The following is a 27,041-nucleotide window of genomic DNA, read 5'->3' on the forward strand; positions in this document are numbered from 1 at the left end:
AGAATTACGTAAATTTCATTATTTGAATTCTATCTGATGCTAATGTAAATCTTAATGCTTTAGTTTCTCTTTAAAGTAATTTATTGCGTATAGTAATTCATTTAAAATGAAGCTATAGTCCAGAGCTGCTATTTGATAACTCTGAAACATTCTACACATTCGATTACCAGAGCACACAGTGATATATTACGAAAAACAACAACTAAATAAATCATTTCTTAAAGTTTTATACCTATATATACTGTTTATGAAAAGTATTGAAAACTAAATTAAAGATTAAATGTTACCATATGTTTAAACAATGAAAACGGACTGGTAGCACGTATTTAAGATAATTATTTTGAAACTTCTAATTTCCGTAATAACCACATAATAAGCAGTTTACGCAAGCTCCAAATGACAGGTAAAATTTACACTTGTATTCTTATTACTATAGTAAATGAAACCAGATAGATTGGGTAACTGCTATTATACCACGTGATGCTAGTAAAAGCACGTGCCTTACGTAACGACAAATGACGTGCCAAAGTTGTCGTGAAGTTTCTCCATAAAGAATATCCCAGGAACCGATAGATCTCGCCTGGTGGTGAGATTTATGTACCATTCAAAGTTGCATTTCAGTAACCCTCGTTAAAATCCTATACCTGGCTTTCACAAATCCCGTGAAGTCACGCTGTTTCTCCATTTAACATCCGGATATTTAGGCTTGGTCTGTCATAACAGGGTCTGTATGTTCAGATAAACCTACGCCTTGTTTCCTTCAATAACAAGGCTTTAGCAATAGCGAGTAAATAATCATGGTCAAATGAGGGTTAGGATGATCCACGAACTGGCCAGAACCAAGTGCATCCAATCAGATCGACTAAAGATATCAATAGATTATAGTTTCAGTTAAACTGTCGACTAAGGATATCAACAGATTATAGTGTCAGTTAAACAGTACTGTTAATGGATCTTACGTGAATAATATGATGTCCAACATTCAACCAAACGAAACACAAAGTTCTGTCACACGAAGAACAACGATGCATAGCATTAAACATAACGTTCATCCAATCGAGAGTAATAAATATACTTCAACTAAGAGTGACTTAACGTTATGAAAATTATGTAATTATTAACTTTCCTAAAGTTTCCTTCAGACGGTGTAATCTTAACATTTTTTTTTATTTAAATTCCTTAAGTAGATTATTTTATTATTTGATTTTGCCTTTCATTTTTCTATACAATGTAAATTAATGTACGTTGTTACCTGCTTAAGACAGGAACTGAGAAGTATAACCTTATATATATTGAAACCAAGAGAGCAACACAATTAACCATTGTAAAGTCCGTGAAATAATTTAATTTCATAGACTAAAATAACTTGCTCCGTCACTGGGGACGGGTACTTTTGCTTGTAGGCTATAAGTTGTCCGTAATTTCTGTACTGTTACCGATTAAGTCTAATAGAACAACATAAGCATAATAGAATCAATTGGATTCTTAAATATGTTTTTCTAAACTCGAATCCACTATATTGTTCGCACAAGTAGAGGGCGCTGTCCCTAATTGAAAGCCCTTTGGATAATTATCTTTACCCATTCAGCTTATAACAGAATATTTATTGATTATTGTTAGAATTATGTAATTTCTGTTTATTGTTATTAACTAGAGGAAACATACAGCTACTGTTACAAACTTCTGCGTGCAAACACACCTGTGTGTAACACTAGTTTAATTATAGCATGAGTTACTAACCATTGTGAATCATATAGTTCAACACGAGTCATTATTCCTACATATGTATACTACTGTGTTAATGTTGTATAATATCTATATTAACGTGTTAGTGTAACATAACATTTGTTGTGTGGTATCTACACAACCGTGTTAATGTAACCCAAAATCTGTTGTGTGGTATCTATAATACCGTATTAATGTAACACAAAATCTGTTGTGTGGTATCTATAATACCGTACTAATGTAACACAACATTTGTTGTATGACATCTATAGTCCCGTGTTAATGTATGGTATCTGTTCTACAATGTTTCAAACCTAAACAAATAACCTTGGTTTGTATCTAGAATGTTGTATATTGTCCAAACAAATGTGTTATTGTAAATGTGTTTTAACCCTAGCGAACAACATTGGCTCGTTCTTACTGTGTGGTGATGCACAGCTAGTGTTTCTTTATGTTTTCGATGCTCACCTATGTATATCAAAACTTTGACGTCAACCTTTTTTGTGGTTTAGGAATATGAACTTACCGCCAGATGTCGCTAGAGTGATACTAATTGTGAGAAAGAACACGAGCGCACCTTCGCATGGTAACACAGCTCCACCTAACGGGTCTGGTGTCGGACCCTCATCGTAAAGCCACGGTTTGGTGTACATTTTCGAAGTGTTAACGTGAGAATTTTTTTAATACAATTTAAACAAGATAAACACTCCAACTGGATATTTCAATCACATCAAACTGAATTAATGTTTTCGTCTATCTGAATATGGCAGTATTTTTCATATATTTGCTTAATCGTGATTGGTGAGTTCCTTAATCGGATTGTTTGAATGTGTGTTGCGCTCGTTGCTATGGCTCCTGTTATGTCAGCCAAGCCTAAACTTCGCTTCTCCATCGAGTCCTTGGTTGGCAAAGACGGGGACGAAAAACCTACTCAAACGAATAGCTATTCTTCCGTAGACATAGAAAACACTTCACGTGAGCCGATTCGTGAGGACTCGTCCTCGCCCGCTAGCTGGGCGGGGGAATCTGGAATCCCGTCCGCCGTCACTTGTGGATCTTCGTGCCGGGCTCTTCCATTGAGACCCGTATGTTCTTTCGCGAGAGTTTCACCCTGTCTGGAAAGTACATCGGTGTTTCCCGGCTACGGCAGCGTCAGACCGCCGATCACGTACAGCTCTCACGAAGAATCCTCCCCGCCGTACCCAGCGCATTCCATACAAGACGTATCTCCGTTTCTTTTAACTCGAGACCCTTACCAACTGTACCCATGGTTTTTCGCCTCTCGACATTCGAGTTCCTTATACAACCGTGTACCTGGTAAGACACGAGGTTTATTTTACTTGAAAGCATACAAAACTGATGAACCAGAAAATTCTAATCGATACATTTTAAAATTATCTAGAACAGTACTTTATAATATTCCTCAGCTCTGATAACATGTTCATACAGAATTAACTTTATAAATTAATAAGTTATCTTCAGATTTGAATTAGTTTAGAAGTTATTGATAAAATATAAACTTGACTAATAGTCAGAGAGCATTAACACACTTTGAAGCTTCTAGTGATTTGTACAGAAATGGTAATTTGAAACAAAGTGTTTTAACGCTTAGATTTAGTGCCCTTTTCAAGAAAAACACTGCAATCTTATATAGTAATTGTGTCATATACAATAAACCGATTACGTTAAAGTAATAATAAATATCTCAATATGTCTACATTAGCCTTCCCGGAATCGTAACAATGTCGCGAACTGCTCATTTATGTTACTGTTAATATAAATACTCGTTTTAAAATCTAACATCTTCTGTTTAATTTGTTGACTATTTAGTTTTAGAAAAATCTTTATTTTACTGTTGTAATGTTTAGTTACAAACAATGCTTTGTTTTGGAAGGTTTTTATAATACTTTGTGTTTAGTGTAGTTATAAACAATGCTTTGTTTTGGACGGATTTTATAATACTTTGTGTTTAGTTTAGTTATAAACAATGCTATGTTTTGGACGGATTTTATAATACTTTGTGTTTAGTGTAGTTATAAACAATGCTTTGTTTTGGAAGATTTTTTATAATACTTAGTGTTTAGTTTAGTTATAAACAATGCTTTGTTTTGGACGGATTTTATAATACTTTGTGTTTAGTTTAGTTATAAACAATGCTTTGTTTTGGAAGGTTTTTATAATACTTTGTGTTTAGTTTAGTTATAAACAATGCTTTGTTTTGGAAGGTTTTTATAATACTTTGTGTTTAGTTTAGTTATAAACAATGCTTTGTTTTGAACGGTTTTTATAATACTTTGTGTTTAGTTTAGTTATAAACAATGCTTTGTTTTGGACGGTTTTTATAATACTTTGTGTTTAGTTTAGTTATAAACAATGCTTTGTTTTGGACGGATTTTGTAATACTTTATGTTTAGTTTAGTTATAAACAATGCTTTGTTTTGGACGGATTTTATAATACTTTGTGTTTAGTTTAATTATAAGCAATGCTTTGTTTTGGACAGTTTTTATAATACTTTGTGTTTAGTTTAATTATAAACAATGCTTTGTTTTGGACGGTTTTTATAATACTTTGTGTTTAGTTTAGTTATAAACAATGCTTTGTTTTGGAAGGTTTTTATAATACTTTGTGTTTAGTTTAGTTATAAACAATCCTTTGTTTTGGAAGGTTTTTATAATACTTTGTGTTTAGTTTAGTTATAAACAATGCTTTGTTTTGAACGGTTTTTATAATACTTTGTGTTTAGTTTAGTTGTAAACAATGCTTTGTTTTGGACGGTTTTTATAATACTTTGTGTTTAGTTTAGTTATAAACAATGCTTTGTTTTGGACGGATTTTGTAATACTTTATGTTTAGTTTAGTTATAAACAATGCTTTGTTTTGGACGGATTTTATAATACTTTGTGTTTAGTTTAATTATAAGCAATGCTTTGTTTTGGACAGTTTTTATAATACTTTGTGTTTAGTTTAATTATAAACAATGCTTTGTTTTGGACGATTTTTATAATACTTTGTGTTTAGTTTAGTTATAAACAATGCTTTGTTTTGGAAGGTTTTTATAATACTTTGTGTTTAGTTTAGTTATAAACAATGCTTTGTTTTGGACGGATTTTGTAATACTTTATGTTTAGTTTAGTTATAAACAATGCTTTGTTTTGGACGAATTTTATAATACTTTTTGTTTAGTTTAGTTATAAACAATGCTCTATTTTGGACGGATTTTATGATACTTTGTGTTTAGTTTAGTTATAAACAAAGCTTTGTTTTGGAAGGTTTTTATAATACTTTGTGTTTAGTTTAGTTATAAACAATGCTTTGTTTTGAACGGATTTTATAATACTTTTGTTTAGTTTAGTTATAAACAATGCTTTGTTTTGGACAGTTTTTATAATACTTTGTGTTTATATTTATTTATAAGCTACAGATGTATTTATAATAAAGAGTAGGAGAAACTAGTATATGAAAAAGGAAACAAATTAAAACAGTAAGATAAGAAAATATTTATAACATAATTCAACTTTCTAAGGGGAAAAGTCAGTAATTGTTTTGTAGTGGAATGAAGTCAGTAAACTGCTATATTCTGAACCAGTTTTAGCGATAAACCAATAATTATAAAGTACTTTAAAGTATCTGATGGAGTGAGTATTGACAGTTTCAATTGTGAGTTACAGGTAGGTCCACTTAACAAAGTTTGTAACATTATATTAAAATCTGACGTGTATCTAATATTAATTGAAACGTAACTGTTTAATGTTAAGAGATAAGAAATACCTTATGAGGCTAGATAGAACCTAACGATCTGATCTAGGACTCGCACTTGTAAATAAGAAATACCTTATGAGGCTAGATAGAACCTAACGATCTGATCTAGGACTCGCACTTGTAAATAAGAAATACCTTATGAGGCTAGAGAGAACCTAACGATCTGATCTAGGACTCGCACTTGTAAAGACAGTATAAAAGAGTTGACGGTGCGCGATGGGATGAAGGAGTTAAAAATACGGAACAGTATACAATAAAGGAGTTAAAAGTACGGGACAGTATACAATAAAGAAGTTAAAAGTACGGGACAGTATACAATAAGGGAGTTAAGAGTACGGGACAGTATACAATAAAGGAGTCGAGGATACGGGATAATATGAAAGAGGTGTCAAGAGTACATGCAGTCTAGAGGTATCAAGAGTACGGGGCAGTATGAAGGAGTCAAGAGTACGGGATAGGATAAAGTTTTAAGGATACTGGAATGGATAAAGGAGCAAGAATAGGGGCAGTATAGAGGTGTCAAGAGTACGGGACAGAATAAGTTTTAGAGTACTGGACAGTAAAAAGGTGTCAATGGTAAGGCACGCTATAAAGGCGTCATGGGTAAGGGACGGGATAAAGGTGTTAAGGGTACGAGAGAGGATAAAGATGTCGAGGGTACAAAAAAGAATAAAGCAGTTAAGGGTACTAGACAGTATAAAAGACAGTATAAAAGTGCCACGGGTACCGCACATTATAAAGGTGTTAAGGGTACTAGAAAGGATAAAGGTGTTAAGGGTACTAGAAAGGATAAAGGTGTTAAGGGTACTAGAAAGGATAAAGGAGTTAAGGGTACCTTCGGTAGTAAAAAGATTTCGCACAACATGAACCAAACGCGATCTGCTGTGCCAGTCAGACTTCCAAATGTGACGCCATTATATTTGCCTGTGATAGCAGACTTACACGGAGGGCGTTAGCTTCACGTCTCACCGGCGTCTGATTATAACATACAAACTGTTACTACGCTAATTAAATCTACAAGAGAATTATTAGCCTCAGAGACTCTGATGTGCTTGTATAATGACTCGTGCTTGGGTTGTCTCTACAGATGTATTTACATTTAGTAAATTTAGATACGTGTAATAGAATGAGATTACATAAGTATCACACAAGTTAAGGGAACAGGAGACATTGTATAATTAGATATGTTGGAAAACAATGTCGTGTGTGACACATGTTAAGGAGACAGGATACATTGTGGAGTTACGTAAGTTTGTACAACAATATCGTGTATGAGAAATATATATGCAAAAACGGCTAGTTTGAGTTGAGAAAATATTTTACATAGAAGAGCGAACAACGTTTCGACCTTCTCCGGTCATCGTCAGGTTCGCACCTCTACGTAAAATATTTTCTCAACCCAAACGAGCCGTTTTTGCATATATATTTCTCTACAAGTGGGTTTTCTCGACATCACTGAATATCGTGTATGACATAAGACAAAAGGACAGGAGACATTGTGGAATTTCATAAGTTTGTACAACAATATCGTGTATCACACAAGTTAAGGGACAAGAATATTGTGGAATGACATAAGTTTGTACAACAATAAGGACAGGAGACATTGTGGAATTTCATAAGTTTGTACAACAATATCGTGTATCACACAAGTTAAGGGGACAAGAGACATTGTGGAATTTCATAAGTTTGTACAGCAATATCGTGTATCACACAAGTTAAGGGGACAAGAGACATTGTGGAATTTCATAAGTTTGTACAACAATATCGTGTATCACACAAGTTAAGGGGACAAGAGACATTGTGAAATTTCATAAGTTTGTACAACAATGTCGTGTATCAATCACACAAGTTAAGGGGACAGTAGACATTGTGGAATTAGATACGTTTGTACAATAATATTATAAAGGGTATTAACATTGTTGATCAGTTTACAGTCTACTGTAATAAAATTTACCACAAGTACCAGATTAACGCTGTTGGTCCGTCAAAGTCTACTGTTATAAACTTTACCACAGGTACCAGAATAACGTTGTTGGTCCGTCAAAGTCTACTGTAATAAAATTTACCACAGGTACCAGAATAACGCTGTTGGTCCGTCAAAGTCTACTGTAATAAAATTTACCACAGGTACCAGAATAACGCTGTTGGTCCGTCAAAGTCTACTGTAATAAAATTTACCACAGGTACCAGAATAACGCTGTTAGTCCGTCAAAGTCTACTGTAATAAAATTTACCACAAGTACCAGAATAACGCTGTTGATCCGTCAAAGTCTACTGTAATAAAATTTACCACAGGTACCAGAATAACGCTGTTGGTCCGTCAAAGTCTACTGTTATAAAATTTACTACAAGTACCGCATTAACGCTGTTAGTCAGGTTACAGTCTAATGTAATAAAATTTACCACAAGTACCAGATTAACGCTGTTGGTCCGTCAAAGTCTACTGTAATAAAATCCACCACAAGTACCAGATTAACGCTGTTGGTCAGTTTACAGTCTACTGTTACAAGATGTACCAGAAGTACCAGATTAACGTTGTTGGTCGGTTTACAGTCCATTGTTATAAAATCCACCGGACAATATTGAAAGTAAAGAGAATTATAACACTTGAAAAGTGTGATTAACCTGTCTTTGTTGCTTTAGTTTCCAGGATTCTAAACGACCATGTCATTCTGTTGATAAAATTAATAACTTCTGAAACACAGCTGTTGTGTACATATAAGAAAATAAAAAAAGAGAGGATATTTGGCAAACAATAATAGTTTAGGATCTTATCTTTGGTTCCCTACAGGATTCTGTCTTTTAAGAGCCAACAATAGCATTCCTACAAATTGGACTGAAAGAAAAACTGCCTTTGTTTGTGACACCACCTGCTGACCAAAAGCGGGTCAAGTTTGTGACTGCTAAGTGTACTGTCAGATCATCAGTCACTTGCTGTAACGTGACAAAACATGATATCTATAATTAGTGTCATACCTGTGACTAGTTAGTGAAAAAATAAAACCCAACATAGGGGACTTAAAATTAGAAAGAACTATTTTCAATACAGTCCCATGTCCTCATGAATCTCTTGTTATCTTATCAAACACTGATTCACCAGAACATGGACCACAGACGAACAAAGCAACGTCTTAAAATATTAGTTTACGAACTTTTGTAATTATTTGTGCCATGCCAAAGTTTAAAAGTATTATTAAGACAATCACTCCTAGCTGATGTAAGCATAATTATTCCTGAAATATTACTCATTTGACGTTTTATCATGTATTTTAACCAATTGTTCTTCGTATTGGAAACTGTATACACTAATAACACACATTTAGAAGTTTCTTGCCTTGAACGTTAAGAATTAAGTATCCATCATAAAGATATAAAGACATTAATAGGTCTGATATTAAGACGTTATTTTGGTTTTCAGTGGTCTAAGTTCTAGTGTCTTAGAAGATAACGTAAAACTGACAAGGATGCATGAATATGTCGAGACTAGTGTCTTTAATTTCAAGTCACGAATATATCAAGCCTAGTGTCTCCAATTTCGGATCACAAATATATCAAGACTAGTGTCTCTAGTTTCGGGTCATGAATATGTCGAGACTAGTGTCTCTAATTTCGGATCACAAATGTATCAAGACTTGTGTCTCTCGTTTCGGGTCATGAATATATCAAGACTAGTGTCTCTAGTTTCGGGTCATGAATATATCAAGACTAGTGTCTCTAATTTCGGATCACAAATGTATCAAGACTAGTGTCTCTAGTTTCGGGTCATGAATATATCAAGACTAGTGTCTCTAATTTCGGATCACAAATGTATCGAGACTAGTGTCTCTAGTTTCGGGTCATGAATATATCAAGACTAGTGTCTCTAATTTCAAGTCTCCAATATGTCGAGACTTGTGTCTCTAATTTCAAGTTATCTGAGAGTTCGTTCTATTTATTGTTATTGTTTTTCAGTAACTGCTGCGAACAATGCTGCGTTTCTTAACAACATACACAACAACTTCTGAATCGTCTTACGTATACAAGAAAGTGTGACATAACTTGTATTAACGTGTATTGAAAAACCAAACAAAATATTCAAACGTCACAATTCTCAAGCTTATCTATAATTAATATCATATTTAACATTTTTTTCTGAAAACGTTAAGTCTACGATTCAATGAATTCGTATTAACATAAATGATTATACTTTAGTTAAAATACACACACATTGATTTATATCCATATTTCTACTTCACGTCCATGCAAAAAATATACTTTGGCCTCAGAATGTTTTGTCCATGTAAACTTCACTCCTCGATGGTTTTTTTTTTTTCGAAGTTCCTCAGTGTGGCACGCAGAATAGACACTCAATAGACAATCAATACATTTTTGATTTCGTACCATTAAACCGTTTAAAGTTTCACTTCATTCGTTTCGCGCTGGAAATAAGTAATAAACTGATATCAGACATATGGCTGGGTTTCCTATGAACATTGATGTATCAGAACCTGAACCATTAAGTTAGGAAGTAACGCCTTAAAAGAAAGCCCTTACGATCTAAGTAGTTAATAATGAGTGGATTAATGATTTGGTAATTACGATAAATATTGTTAACGAGTACGTTAAATATTGGGTAATTGTGATAAAAATATCAAATACTAACTGAGTGTTAACAAGTACGTTAAATATTGGGTAATTGTGATAAAAATATCAAATACTAACTGAGTGTTAACGAGTACGTTAAATATTGGGTAATTGTGATAAAAATATCAAATACTAACTGAGTGTTAACGAGTACGTTAAATATTGGGTAATTGTGATAAAAATATCAAATACTAACTGAGTGTTAACGAGGACGTTAAATATTGGGTAATTGTGATAAAAATATCAAATACTAACTGAATGTTAACGAGGACGTTAAATATTGGGTAATTGTGATAAAAATATCAAATACTAACTGAGTGTTAACGAGGACGTTAAATATTGGGTAATTGTGATAAAAATATCAAATACTAACTGAGTGTTAACGAGTACGTTAAATATTGGGTAATTATGATATAAATATCAAATACTAACTGAGTGTTAACGAGTACGTTAAATATTGGGTAATTGTGATAAAAATATCAAATACTAACTGAATGTTAACGAGGACGTTAAATATTGGGTAATTGTGATAAAAATATCAAATACTAACTGAATGTTAACGAGGACGTTAAATATTGGGTAATTGTGATAAAATATCAAATACTAACTGAGTGTTAACGAGGACGTTAAATATTGGGTAATTGTGATAAAAATATCAAATACTAACTGAGTGTTAACGAGTACGTTAAATATTGGGTAATTGTGATAAAAATATCAAATACTAACTGAGTGTTAACGAGTACGTTAAATATTGGGTAATTGTGATATAAATATCAAATACTAACTGAGTGTTAACGAGTACGTTAAATATTGGGTAATTGTGATAAAAATATCAAATACTAACTGAGTGTTAACGAGTACGTTAAATATTGGGTAATTGTGATAAAAATATCAAATACTAACTGAGTGTTAACGAGTACGTTAAATATTGGGTAATTGTGATAAAAATATCAAATACTAACTGAGTGTTAACGAGTACGTTAAATATTGGGTAATTGTGATAAAAATATCAAATACTAACTGAGTGTTAACGAGTACGTTAAATATTGGGTAATTATGATATAAATATCAAATACTAACTGAGTGTTAACGAGTACGTTAAATATTGGGTAATTGTGATAAAAATATCAAATACTAACTGAGTGTTAACGAGTACGTTAAATATTGGGTAATTATGATATAAATATCAAATACTAACTGAGTGTTAACGAGTACGTTAAATATTGGGTAATTATGATATAAATATCAAATACTAACTGAGTGTTAACGAGTACGTTAAATATTAGGTAATTATGATATAAATATCAAATACTAACTGAGTGTTAACGAGTACGTTAAATATTAGATAATTGTGATATAAATATCAAATACTAACTGAGTGTTAACGAGGACATTAAATATTTGGTAATTGTGATATAAATATCAAATACTAACTGAGTGTTAACGAGGACGTTAAAATATTGGGTAATTGTGATAAAATTAAGGATGAATCCGTCGTAAAGACATTAATGAATGAATGACGAATGTCTGCTTCTTCTGTCATGGTTAAGTAATTGCGAAGATAAAAGGACTAATTAGTTAACTTTTAGGGACATTCGTGAAGAAAACATGGTGTCTAGACATTCTCGCAATAGTCAATGTGTATTGTACAGCAAAGTTGTAAAGAAAATAAGCCTTAAATCCAACTGTTCTCCATATTGTAAACTGTTTAAAGTAATCCAACTGTTAAATCCACTGTTCTCCATATTGTAAACTGTTTAAAGTAATAACACCTATTTAGGGTCGTCTCGCCTTAAATCCAACTGTTCTCCATATTGTAAACTGTTTAAAGTAATAAATCCAACTGTTCTCCATATTGTAAATTTAGGGGGGTCCAACTGTCTCGCTGTTTAAAGTAAATCCAACTGTTCTCCATATTGTAAATTGTAAACTGTTTAAAGTAATAACACCTATTTAGGGGTCGTCTCGCCTTAAATCCAACTGTTCTCCATATTGTAAACTGTTTAAAGTAATAACACCTATTTAGGGGTCGTCTCGCCTTAAATCCAACTGTTCTCCATATTGTAAACTGTTTAAAGTAATAACACCTATTTAGGGGTCGTCTCGCCTTAAATCCAACTGTTCTCCACACTAGAAACTGTTTAAAGTAATAACACCTATTTAGGGGTCGTCTCGCCTTAAATACAACTATTCATTTTACTAGATACTGTTTAAAGTAATAACACCTATTAAAGGGTCGTTTTACCTTTTTGTTGGTTTAATATTTCTTCGCTGATCTAGAAAAGTTTTTCTCTTCCTTACTATTTACATGTAGACTGAAAGTAGTGAAGCATCTAGTACATCACAAAGCTCCAAGTTTACCCTTTTAGGTTAAATAGGAAGATTTTAATGTCACTTCCATGGCGCACACACAACCCAGCATATGCGGAGCACGTTTCTACAGCAACAAATAAATACAAGGTGATGTTACGATTCCTGCATGTAACTGGTGTTCTAGAATAAACTATTTTCCTTGGCCAAGAATTATCATCTATCTGATAGTTCTTGTAATAAGTAGACTTTTATTTTTAATTTGTGATTTAAATCTACAACGAATTACAAGTTACGTCATAGAATATAGACCACGCTGAAAATCTAGCCATGCATATTCAGTTGTTATAATATTTTGTATTTCAGAATCTAACGAATATTATGAAGCGATAAGAAATTATCACGTTTATACTAGAAACCAGATAATTATAAATATCAAATGCTTTACTCTAGAAAACGTCATTTCTCTTTTGAATAGGAAACAAACAGCGTCCCAGACTCCGCGAGACAAAACCCGCGTTGCTTTTAACTGCAATACACTGTCCAAAGGAGGCGCTAATGGCTCTTAAATAAAGGACTTATACGAAGAGCTACATAAATTGTGGGATTACAGATCTAAAGATAATTACACGTGTATCAATGAGTACAAACAACTTATACGGATGTATTTGGAAGTATTCTCATTTATATAATAATGATATATTCACGTATATTGTAATTTACGAGGTCATAAACCACGCTCGCTGTGTCGGTTAGGTTTTTCGAAAAGACACTGAATAAATAAAATATTACCAAAGGCCAGATTTCTACCATAGGGTGGGTTATTTATTTGCGATTTCAACAATTTATATTTTAGTGTATGCTGGTAATAATACTTACATGAGGACAAGCCACTAATTTAAAGTCTTAAAATAAGAAATAATGGTATACAAAACGTCTGAGAAAGACAGCAGTATTATCTTGATTATTCTAAACATTACATACGTACGTGAAACATGAAATGCACATTTTTCTTCGTCTACATACTCATATCATTATTATAGCTTAAAACAACTACAATGGCAAACCAAAACAATAAATATAATACATTCTTAAATTATTTTTATGTTCATTTTCCTCGTAAAGAACTTAATAAAGTTGGTTTAATTGGCTATTTCTTTGCTTATTTAAAACAAATATGTCAGTTTCACGTGAAGTATGGCAGACTTCTGACTAACTTTAAAACAACTGATAAAAGGATGGAAGACTTCTGATTGACTTTAAAACAACTGATAAAAGTATGGCAGACTTCTGACTGACTTTAAAACAACTGATAAAAGTATGGCAGACTTCTGACTGACTTTAAAACAACTGATAAAAGTATAGCAGACTTCTGACTGACTTTAAAAGAACTGATAAAAGTATGGCAGACTTCTGACTGACTTTAAAACAACTGATAATATTTTATAATATTGAAGCAGCTAAAGTTAACCTTAAACTGTTATAGCTACTGCAGCCTTTTACTAACAACGTTACAGTCAGTGCAATCTTTTAATAACAATGTTACAGTCAGTGCAATCTTTTAATAACAATGTTACAGTCAGTGCAATCTTTTAATAACAACGTTACAGTCAGTGCAATATTTTAATAACAACGTTATAGTCAGTGCAATCTTTTAATAACAACGTTACAGTCAGTGCAATCTTTTAATAACAACGTTACAGTCAGTGCAATCTTTTAATAACAATGTTAAAGTCAGTGCAACCTTTTAACAACAGCGTTAAAGCTAGTGCAACCTTTTAATAACGTTACAGCTAGTATAACCTATTGATAACAACGTTACAGATGTTGCTACCTGTAACTGACAATGTTAAAGACTGTGTAACCTCCCAGTGATATTGTTACACTTAGTTTAAGTTGTGTTAGAGTGAAACAGTTAGTGTAATTAATCTTTTATTGATATTTTGGAAGTTTTTCTGTAATACTGTTGTGACAACTGGTTCAACTGTTTTTCTCTCTGGCACTACTAAATCAAGTAGTTTTATTGTTATACGAGTCCCTCTGTTTTAACATGCTATCTTTAGGGTTAATTCAGATAACCAACAACGGCTAACATTCTTATATTGAAAATTAACGCCAACCAGAGCTTTATTTTCCATAGCTAATAATAACTCTCTAAATTAATATTGTCAACACCAAACATCCATCGCTGTAAACTGTGTTTGTTCTTCTCTTCATCTTATACCGTCCTGGTTTTTCCTTCCATCATACTAAATACATTATTCTGAAGTCTAGATAGCAGCGGATGCCCAACTAATTTACATAAATTTTCAAAGTACGACTTTCAACTAGGCACCGCCCATATTTATATGTATGAAGAGCCTGATTGAACTCTTCAATAGTGATGCTGTCCAATCACAACTGCCATGCATCGCATGTGTATAACAGGATGATTGAAACACCTCGAGAAAAAAAACCGGCTGGCCTAAAAATGAAGTAGCTAGTGCGGTTTAAGATAAACCGATACAGATATTTTAAAGGGAATTGTAAAAGCGATTTAACTTAAGAAATTTGTGTTCGTAAGAATGAAGAAGGAGAGATATATAAGTTACGAAAGATAGGAATACACAAACACATTGTCAGATAGTTATTCATTTAGGTGTGTAATTGTTTTCTTAAAGCGAACGAAGAGATACGTTTTTACGTCTGTTTTCCTGTTAGGCACTTGTTTGTTTGTTTGTTTGTTTGAATTTCGCGCAAAGTTATACGAGGGCTATCTGCGCTAGCCGTGCCTAATTTAGCAGTGTAAAACTAAAAGGAAAGCAGTTAGTCATCACCACCCACTGCTAACTCTTGGGCTACTCTTTTACCAACGAATAGTGGGATTGATCGTCACATTACAATGCCTCCATAGCTGAAAGGGCGATCATGTTAGGTGTGACGGGTATTCGAACCTATCACCCTGGGATTATGAGTCGAGCGCCTTAACCACCTGGTCATACCGGGTCCCTGTTAGGCATAAAATTAGAAATGGGATATCTATGCGTACCAGTCATGGGTACGAAAACCCAGTTTTTAACGTTGTAAGCTTTCAGCTTTATCACTGACCCATGGGAGATGAATAAAGAGATTAACAAACTAATTTCCAAATCCGTATTTTTTATACATCACTTACTGAAAGGATTTGGTTTCGCATCCATGGATGTATCTTTTAATACATCTATCACAGATAACCTCATTTGTTGCCTGACGAATTTCTGACAAACTGTGCTGGAAATGAATCATATAATGATTTCTAACAGAAGTATACCATGGAAAGAGTTGCATTTCTGTAGTAAAAATCATTCGGACAATCAAGTATGGAAAAACTGAAGTGTTCGCGTTTGTCTTAATTTGTTTTAATGAACCTAGCTAAGGTTGGTCATGTTTCTGTCCTGTAACACACGTTATTGTAGAGTAAGTGCTTATTACACATTAAAATCAATTACACGTAGATTACTTATATATTATATTGTGAATGGTTAACGGTTAACCCTTAAACAGCGGGAATGTTGTAAATGGCAGCATCAACTGATAATGGCCGCCATTTAAGGGTTAAGCGTAGTATATTTGGATCCGAGATTCTACTTAACGTAGTTAACGCTTTGAAATCTTATAGAAATACTTAATAATTAGAACTTATTAATTAAGAATTTCAGTAATGATAACTCGGTAAGCCTAACAGAAACATCTTCCAGTTATAATTCGTTGAGAACTTATAAACGATAACTTGGTAAATCTCACAGATGTATTTGTAACTAGTTAAGAATTTCTGTCACAACAACTCGATAAACCTAAAAGAAACACCTTGTAGGTATAACTCTTTAAAAATTTCTGTAACGCAAATCAGTAAAGCTCACAGTTATAGTTAAGAACTTCTATAACGACAACTCGGTAAGCCTAACAAAAACACATTATTGTTACGATTTGCGGAAGGGCCAAAGACGGACAGAGGCTATATATAAAAGAACTTTTGAATCACCAGCTGAGGCCTAACTTTACTTCTTTGACGATAATCCTTATACAAATATATTGTAATAATAACTCAATACGTACTTCAGATTTATTTCATCTGGTTAGATCTTACATAATCTATAATGTTCTTCATGTAAATACGTGTCCACATTCTGATTGCTAAAGAAAAGAAGGTTTATTACAAATATAGTAAACCTGCTGGGAAGTTTCCTTCGTTTTCTTTACTCTAACCACCATACTTTGAGGTCAATATACGGTTTTCAAACGAATAACACAAATAGGATTTCATTTAAACTTTAAACGAGTACTTTACATCACACCGTTCGCTACTGTTTATAACAACTTTCAACAAGTTTACATCACTTCATGTCACTATTTTAATGAGTCATTTATATAAATCTCTGTTGTGTAAATGTGTAGTAGGTTTGGATCCCCACCAGGTCAGGTCAGGTATGTTCTTTTTGATGACTGGAGAGTTTGACAATAACGTGTAGAATATTTTATATTGTTAAAGACCCTGCCATAAAGTTGTTATATCAAAAGCTCACCACTCCTCCTGCATGCTTTCTGTATTCCATCTAATATACGAGAACAAAGGTTTCCCAGCGTTCATATCGTTAGCCTTAATGTACAGAAATCCATAAGTCCTCCGTCCTTATCTTTACCGGTTTGTTTCTCTGTGCACAAATACCTGTTTCATTATCTAGCTGGTAGAGGTATGGGAGGTTGAATGGGTATGTTGTAGAAGCAATGTGTGTACATGTGACTTATTTCTCTTTTCCAAATGGAGGGTCCTTTTGGTTATGTTGCACATCTGGAAGGTGGTTATGTTGCACATCTGGAAGGCTCTTGCCACTGATGTTTGTGTTCTTAGATATATGTCTGTTATAAAATGCAATACCTGGCTTCCCACAGCCAATAGAGGTCTCTTTTTTTTATGGTCCTGCTGTCCCAAGATCATTCGTACTTCTTAGTTTTCAAATGTATTGGAAATTCTAAGTCATCCACCTGGGCACATCTTTATGCCCTGAGTATATGAATATTTTGCATTGGACGTTGCGTATCCTTTCCACCAAATAATATGATAATGTAGTTCTGATACATTATATTCTTCTGCGACTTTATACCGGTAGTAGTTCTTACGTGAACTGGTAATTTGCATATTCAAAACCTTTTTAATATAACGTATCTAACTGTTGGTATCCAGGCCCGGCATGGCCACGTGGTTAAGACCCACGATTCGTAATCCGAGGATCGCGGGATCGAATCACCGTCACACCAGACATGCTCTCCCTTTCAGCCGTAGAGGCATTATAATGTGACGGTCAATCCCACTATTCGTTGGTAAAAGAGTAGCCCAAGAGTTGGCGGGGGTTAGTGGTGACTAGCTGCTTTCCCTCTAGTCTTATCCTGCAAAATTAAGGACGGCTAGTACAGATAGCTGTCGTGTAGCTTTGCGCGAAATTCAAAACAAACAAACAAACAAACTCTTGGTATGAAGGACAGATTTTTATTTTCTCATTTTATTTTGATTAGGTCCAGACTTTCTACTTCACCCTTTCAGGAAACCAAAGAGAATTCGAACAGCATTCTCTCCTTCGCAGCTTTTGAAGTTAGAACATGCCTTTGAAAAAAACCATTACGTTGTAGGAACTGAGAGAAAACAGCTAGCCCAAATTCTCAGCCTCACGGAAACTCAGGTGAGTCACCAGTTTTATCTTTGAAACTCCAGTGAGTCTCCGTTACTCATGTTACAAGTTAATTTAATTCACTGAGTCAAGCGATTGTGACTTCGAAACTCGAATGAAGTAATTGCGTTGACGCATTATTCATTGAAACGCATGCGCGCAAAGCAACAGAATAATTATTCGTTTGCTTGTAGACATTTAAGTGAGTCAATGGATTATCAGTGTAAGTAAAATGAGACAGCATATAAACATAGAATCCTTCACTTAATCATACATATTACTTTAAAAGCTGTGACACACACAATCTGTTTCAAGTAACGTAATCACAGCATGAATAACAGAAACTTAATAAGGTCACATTTTGACTAACAGAAACTTAAATGGGTTATAGGTAGCCTCAAATAAACTGAAATGAGTTACAGCACGAATAATAGAAACTTAGTGAGTCAAAGCCGGATTCACATAAACTCTAATTAATTACAGCCTGTTTAACAGAAACTGTCGGATTAAAAAAATTCTAAGTTAGTCCTGTGTACAACAGCTCGTACAACAGAAATTTAACTACGTCACAGCTTGTGTAACAGAAACTCAAATGACTAGGACAAACAGAAACTCATATGAGTCACAGTTTATCTAAGATAAACCCAAGTGAGTCACAACTTGATTAACAGAAACTCAAATGACTTGGACAAACAGAAACTCAAATGACAAGGACAAACAGAAACTCATATGAGTCACAGTTTATCTAAGATAAACCCAAGTGAGTCACAACTTGATTAACAGAAACTCAAATGACTAGGACAAACAGAAACTCTGTGAGTCACAGTTTATCTAAGATAAACCCAAGTGAGTCACAACTTGATTAACAGAAACTCAAGTGACTGATTAAAAGAAGGTGAGTCAAAGCTGAAAATAAATATATTTGAGCCACTACCTATCTATCTAAAAGAAACAAATGAAAGCCATAGCATGTTTAATAAAACTGACAACAGTAATGATTTAACAGAAATGTACTTAACTATCAGCTTAGTCTGAGAATCACACGTGAGACATCGTGTTTCTACTAAAAACTTGAGTTAGTCGACGGCTTAGTTTAAGCTACGAGCGTGTGATGCAGCATGCCCACTGATATCAGAAGTGTGATTAGTTTTAGCCCAGGTGAGACAAAGGATTAGTTTAAGCAGCAAGAGAGCGACAGAGCATGTTTCACTGGTACTAAAATTGTGATTAGTTTCAATCCAGTTGAGACAATGGCTCAGTTTAAACGACGAGTGTGAGACTCAGAATGTCCAATGGTATCAGAAGTGTGATTAGTTACAACCCAGATGAGACAATTAAAAAAAAAAAATTGAGACGTTGATGTCTTATAGGATGCAATCTCTATTACAAATGAGACTGGTTTAACAGGCGACATTCAGAATATTTATTATAACTCATTTCGGAAAGTGATTGAGTTTAATAGTTACTAGTGAAACACAATGAACTAACTGATTACCAGTGAATATCTAACGCTACAGTTTTGTGCTAACATTAATCACTATTCGCTACTAGTAAACATCTTTCAACTTTAAAAATTAGATGAGGTAATGCCCGTGTAATTAACACATAAATACATTTATAAACTCAAAATATAAAGTTAAACACTGAGAAACTAATCGACACACAAATAGATAATTCAACTTAGAATAGAAAAACAAAGTAGTAGTAGCTCTGACAAACTGTAACGTATTTTATCACATGATATTGTAAATTGTGTAGTGTAAAACCAATGTTTATTGTACGCAGTGTGTAGGGTCAAATCAATGTTTATTGTACGCAGTGTGTAGGGTCAAATCAATGTTTATTGTACGCAGTGTGTAGGGTCAAATCAATGTTTATTGCACACAGTGTTTAGTGTCAAATCAATGTTTATTGTACACAGTGTTTAGTGTCAAATCAATGTTTATTATGCCCAATATCTGAGACAGTTATCTATTTATTGTATTCAATCATCACCTCGTTATCTTTCTACAGTTATCTTTCTATTATATTCAACCATCACCTTGATATCTTTCTACAGTTATCTGACTATTGTATTCAACCATCACCTCGATATCTTTGTACAGTTATCTTTCTATTATATTCAACCATCACCTTGATATCTTTGTACAGTTATCTGACTATTGTATTCAACCATCACCTCGTTATCTTTGTACAGTTTCCAACTATTGCATTCAACTATCACCTCGTTGTCTTTGTACAGTTACCTATCTATTGTATTCAACCATCACCTCGTTATCTTTGTACAATTATCTGACTATTGTATTCAACCATCACCTCGTTGTCTTTGTACAGTAGCTGAATACTGGATTCAACCAGCACCTCGTTATTTTTGTACAGTATCTGAATATTGGATTCAACCATCACCTCGTTATCTTTGTACAGTATCTGAATATTGTATTCAATCATCACTTTGACTGCCAGCTACAGTGATTTGAATTAATTGCAGTTTAAGTATTTCGTTTTCCCAGTAAAGTGATTGGTCAAAAAACCGTAATTCTAAGTTTGGTATATGGAGTCACGTACGACAAGATTTTTCGAAATTCGAGAAAAGTCCAACATTACCAAACTTAAATACACCCACGCTAAAGTTAAATTTAGAATGTTGTCGTTCTGTTGCTTGAAATTTTAGTTGAGACTTAAGATATCATTAAACGTGAGATCCACTTAAACAAAAACACTGAATAAGCAACGTCAGAAGAAACTTTAGGACCCCAAGATCGTGGAAGATTATACGCTAAACATTGTGATTCACATTATATTATCATGATCCAAGTTTCAAAACACGGAATCTTTAGAAATGTGACAATGAGTGTCACGTTTTCGTGCTTCGTGATTGACTATAGCATTTTGTCGACAAACCTCAAAATTAAATGGGGTTCTGGAAAGAAGAATTGAAGGTAAAAAAACTAGAATAAATGTTACAAATTAATTCAGTTTATTAAAGACAGGAGCAATTATATGGCGGGTTATTTAAAAGCAGAATTTTGTAAGCTTTCACATATCTTGGTTATTTTGTTAACACAAAAATACACAATTGGCCATCTGTTCTGTGCCCATCTCGGGTATCGAAAAACAAATGATAGCATTTTATGTTGCAGGCATTCAGCTGAAACAATGAGGGAAACAAAACATTTTGAAACAAATTATCAAAATAACTTACTAGGATAACGTGCAACGTGTTGTTCTGTTGGCGAGTCATTTCTCTTTCTTTTCTCACTGCCTTTTAATTGGTTGTGTTTATAGGAGAATACTCTTTAAAATATCAACTGGCATTCGTAGTTAAATCTTTAGAATTCAGTCTATATTTCGTGTTTACTAAAGTTGTCATTAATTCTGTTGATTTTAGTTTATACTATCCTACTTATTAAAGTTGTCATGATTCTGTGGATTTCAGTTTATACTACCCTGTTTATTAAAGTTGTCATTAATTCTGTTGATTTTAGTTTATACTATCCTACTTATTAAAGTTGTCATGATTCTGTGGATTTCAGTTTATACTACCCTGTTTATTAAAGTTGTCATTAATTCTGTTGATTTTAGTTTATACTATCCTACTTATTAAAGTTGTCATGATTCTGTGGATTTCAGTTTATACTACCCTGTTTATTAAAGTTGTCATTAATTCTGTGAATTTTAGTTTATACTACCCTGTTTATTAAAGTTGTCATTAATTCTGTGGATTTCAGTTTAACTACCCTGTTTATTAAAGTTGTCATTAATTGTGTAGATTTTAGTTTATACTACCATGTGTATTAAAGTTGTCATTAATTCTGTGGATTTCAGTTTAACTACCCTGTTTATTAAAGTTGTCATTAATTCTGTGGATTTCAGTTTATACTACTCTGTTTATTAACGTTGTCATTAATTCTGTGGATTTCAGTTTAACTATCCTGTTTATTAAAGTTGTCATTAATTCTGTGGATTTCAGTTTATACTACCCTGTTTATTAAAGTTGTCATTAATTGTGTGGATTTCAGTTTATACTTCCATGTTTATTAAAGTTGTCATTAATTCTGTAGATTTTATTACACTAACCCAGTTTGTTAAAGGTTTTGCTCATTCTGTGGATTTTATTACACTAACCCAGTTTGTTAAAGGTTTTGCTCATTCTGTGGATTGTATTAGACTAACCCAATTTGTTAAAGGTTTTGCTCATTCTGTGGATTTTATTAGACTAACCCAGTTTGTTAACGGTTTTGCTCATTCTGTGAGTTTTCGGTTGAATTTTGTTTCATATGTTAAAGATTCTTTTACTTCTGTTAAGTTTGAACTTGCACTGTCCCTGGGTATTAAACAAACAAACAGTTGTTACGAAATAAATCCTACCCTAATGTAGTAATTAATATTAAACAGATTAGTTTACACTGAGAAATTGCTTAAGATTCTATGTAGTCATCTATTTGTGCCTCAAAGTTTGATCTTTATCGTTGGAACTAAGATACGTCTGTTTTCTTATTTATCCTATTATTTGGACCGCATAACTATCGTGATGACGTCAGTGATGCCGGTATAGTAGGTATGGTAGAATAATCAACATTATTGTTCTCTATTTACGTAGCTTAAAACAGATCAGTGTCTACCGTACATCAGTTGGTAGTTTTTAAGTTCGTGTACAAGTGCTATTAGTAACTTGTCAATTTCTGCTTTGAAAGAGACACACTCCACGAGACTTAGGTTTGAAACGTGAGAATCGTAAGTATCGGTTATAGCACATTTCATTTCCCGTAGCTGTGTAGGGTGGCCTGGCAAGCTTAAGTCTTTGTTACCGACAACGCGGGTGGGCCAAACTCACTTTATCTGTCTACAACGCTATCGTAGTCACAAGAACATCATATGAAAATAAGATCTGGGTCGTAGTTAAGCGTTTACTGGCTGTATTCTGATCCTTAACGAACGATCGCCCGCCTCGGGCCTTGAAGACGCTGTAGGTTTGATATCGTTTACATTGATGGTTGTCAATCGCCATTGTGGCCTCAAAGTTGATGACGGCGAAGAGTCTTCTTAGAGATCAAGAAGTACTCGGTTTGGTATGTCTAGGGCATTTTTTCAAGTAGGAACTGTCGAGTCCACCTTTTTATTTTGCGACCCGTGAAATTTCAAATTTGATTCAAACTGCCTTTAACAAAGGAAGGTGTTAACATTTGTAATACGTGGTCTTTTTATTTCTTACAACGCTTGTATTACCTCGTTGCTAGGGCCAGTCTTAATAGTACAATTGGTATCATCATCGTGTTATTTACAATACCGTGACAACAGCAAGGTCACCAAATACGGAAAGTGGGTTGTCTGTTCGTTGGGGTTATTTTTGTGACAAACTTCGTACATGTTCATGTAACATAACTAAATACTATGTAACAAAACTTGATAATATGTTTTGTGTATCGGAAAACTGTTGGTTTTCAAAGACAATTGACTACTGTAATCTTTCTTCTAATATAATTAGTTATATAACTCCGAAAATAGCTTGTATATTTTGACATTAACTACAGACTTTCAGAAAGGAATTGAACCTCAAATGTTAGTGTCCCAAGCTCTCGAGCTCATCGCTAAGTAACGGAGTGGGGAAGTGCCCAAAGTTAAAATAACTAATTAAAACAAATGTAGCGTTATTATCATTAGCGGAATGATTAGTGAGACGGAAAGTGCTGAGAATTCGTGTAACCGTAATTTATCGAACCCCGCTAGTACAGCGGTACGTCTTCGGATTTACAATGCTACAATCAGGGATTCGATTCCCTTCGGTGGACTCAGCAGATAGCCCAATGTGGCTTTGCTATAAGAAAACAAACCGTAATTTACTTCATGTATAGTCTAACTATCTATCTCTGTATCTATCGCACATGGACTGTTAAAATAGTAAACACAGTCAGGAAATATAACCCAGTGACTTAACATTGTTTTAACATCTAAATATTAACTATAAAATTATTGATCCTTCCTGTGCAATTATCATTTGTTCATTTGATCCTTGAATTTACTCAAGCATTACTTACGAGAGCCGTCATTAAATTCAAAACGACAGACTAGAGGGAAAGCAATTAGTCAACATCACCCGCCGCTAACACGTGGGCTTCTTTTCGACAGCGGATGATGGGTTTGACAGTAACATTATAACTCACGCACGGCTGAAAGGGCGAGAAAGTTCGGCTTCAGGTTTCGATACCGAACATCCTAATTTTCGTGTAGAACGACAGTGAAATCTAAAGCTGTTATGCACTTTTGTTTTACTGTTGGTATAAACTTGTTTCTTACCTAATCTAGTCAACACCGAAACATTCGTTGTTCATGCAATCGATGACGTAAACATCAACCAGGCCACTATTGTGTCTGTCTCTCTGTTGTATCCCAACCAGACTGATGAGATCAGAATGAGATATGGTTGACACATCATTCGTTTTTTCTTTGCTTCATCTCAAGTCCTTAAAATTAATGATATAAATATTGTTCTGTCGCTATTTTTCATATATTAATATAAACATTATTTATAACTACTATTGTTACTTCTATTTTAACTATTGTTGACGTGCTATTGTATTATTGATAAAAACGTTATACATTAACTACTATTGTTATTTATATTTTAACTATTGTTGATGTACTATTGTGCTATTGATAAAATAGTTATACTTTAACTACTGTTATTACTTCTGTTTTAACTATTGTTGACGTGCTATTGTATTATTGATTAAAACGTTATATTATACATTAACTACTATTGTTATTTATATTTTAACTATTGTTGATGTACTATTGTGTTATTGATAGAAACGTTATACTTTAACTACTATTGTTACTTCTGTTTCAACTATTGTTGACGTACTATTGTATTATTGATAAAAAAGTTATACTAAGAAGTTTAGGCTAGATTTAGATTCAATACAAAGCTGAGGATGCAGAAAAGACCTCATAATAGAAATATATGTATATATATTAAACATTTTAACCAACATTCTAATAAGACTAGTATTAAATAAAAATATAGTGGCACGTTAAACTAGTTAGAGAAAAAAAGCGAGTTATCTTACTCTTTAGGTGTTCAACAAAACAGTTCTGGATTCTTTTCAATATTTTCTTCTTGCCAGGTGAAAGTGTGGTTTCAAAACAGAAGAACGAAGTTCAAACGTCAGAAGCAAGAGGAAGAACAAGCAAATAACCATCAAGAAGATGTGCCATCCACTAATCACACTGGTGACGTCACTTTTAGAGAAACAAATTCCCGAGGTTCCACGGACTCGGATTTCCAAAGCTCTCTTGCCCAGAATGCTCTTTCCTCCAAATCGCCTTCTTGATGGTTTAACTCTCGCATGCATAATTCAAAACGTGAGCCTGATGAGGCAGAAGAAAAAAGAATTCATTTATAAATGCGCGATGAATTCGGCCGTTCATTTTAAAGTTGGATTCTCGGGCGTTTATATTTGTGAACAAAGCTACAACGAACTACAATCAGTACATAAGTTTTATAAGGTGCTTATCAATCAATAACTGGACACTGCGAACCTTGGAATGGTCAGTCAGTTTTCATTCTACACTTATTTAATAGGCGTGAGTAGGCGAAGAAAACACGAACAGTTGTACTCACGTAGTTTACGAAAATCTAAAAGTTTGATACATTTACTTGACATATGGAAAACACGTGGTTTTAACAATGAAGACTAATAGATTACCATCTGACTTTTATGGGAAAAACTTCAATGAATTGTACAAAGCTTTAGAAAAGAAACGTCTTTTGTGTTGTAGTGTTCAAAATTCTGAACATTCGTCACTGTTTTTGATAAGATAAATAGCCCATAGTTCAAACGTATTCTAAAGGAATGGGTATTAGGACTTTAATTAAACTAAAATACAGAACAACGTTTCGACCTCCCTAGGTCATCTTCAGGTTAACAGTATGTCGAAGCGTTGTTCTCTGCTTTATTTTAATAAAAGTTTTAACACCCACACCAACTGTCCTGAGAATACGTTTTCACTTCAAGTGGGTTTCTCGTCATCATGAAATTACTCCATATCTTTTAATACCTCAGCCCTGATAAGTCTCATAACGTTGAACCTCTCCTGATAACCTTATTGCCTGAGTAATTAAAACAAGAAAAAAACGTGTGTTTCTAGGGTAAACATACAGTCGTGGTTTTCTGTCACTTAAATCCAATTTGTGACTGTAAACTGTGACATATAATGACGGCTTATAAGACTTTAATCGTTTCAATCAACTGAGATTCTTCAAACTAGCATGACCAGTTGATTTTAATTCAACGTAGTAACGCATATTTAACTATCTGACGTACACTCAGGAAAGACATGGTGACCCCCAGGAGGTGATTTAGGGTTGTCTAGTTCGAACGCTGACCCCCTAGGTCTCTCCCACGGGGCTCTGTTGTACATGAAAGGTTTGGGGTCAACCAGTCCAGTATTAAGCGGATACACATACACTGATTTTGTCAACTGATGTTTTAGTTACGAAAATAAGAAAAGTTTAAAATAAATAAGGAAAAGAGAAAACGTGGCTCGTATTAATATATTTAAACCTGATAACATATTGATGCAATGATATTAGTCGTATTACAAATATTTAAAAATCGAACATTTTAACGTAGTGATACAGATGTACAAGTATAAATCATATTGTGAAAACCTGAAAACTGAAGATATTGATGTAATAATATTAATCGTATTGTTAAAACCTGAAGACTGAAAATATTGTTGTAATAATATTAATCGTATTGTTAAAACCTGAAGACTGAAAATATTGTTGTAATAATATTAATCGTATTGGTAAAACCTGAAGACTGAAAATATTGTTGTAATAATATTAATCGTATTGTTAAAACCTGAAGACTGAACATATTGATGTAAATACTGGTTGTATTATCAAAATACACTGTATTTTTGTGAGGTTGTATGTA

The 27,041-nt window shown here is 33.6% G+C and overlaps 1 protein-coding gene across 1 annotated transcript; it reads left to right on the forward strand.

Moving 5' to 3' along the window:
- Positions 1 to 2,406: 2,406 nt before the first annotated feature.
- Positions 2,407 to 27,041, forward strand: LOC143223745 (homeobox protein EMX1-like). Its single transcript, XM_076452123.1, has 3 exons — positions 2,407 to 3,042; positions 17,948 to 18,111; positions 25,224 to 27,041. The coding sequence occupies exons 1-3, from the start codon at positions 2,553 to 2,555 to the stop codon at positions 25,428 to 25,430; spliced, it is 861 nt and encodes a 286-aa protein (XP_076308238.1). The 5' UTR covers positions 2,407 to 2,552; the 3' UTR covers positions 25,431 to 27,041.

Source organism: Tachypleus tridentatus, chromosome 8 (genome assembly GCF_004210375.1).
Source record: "Tachypleus tridentatus isolate NWPU-2018 chromosome 8, ASM421037v1, whole genome shotgun sequence".
NCBI lineage: Eukaryota > Metazoa > Arthropoda > Merostomata > Xiphosura > Limulidae > Tachypleus > Tachypleus tridentatus.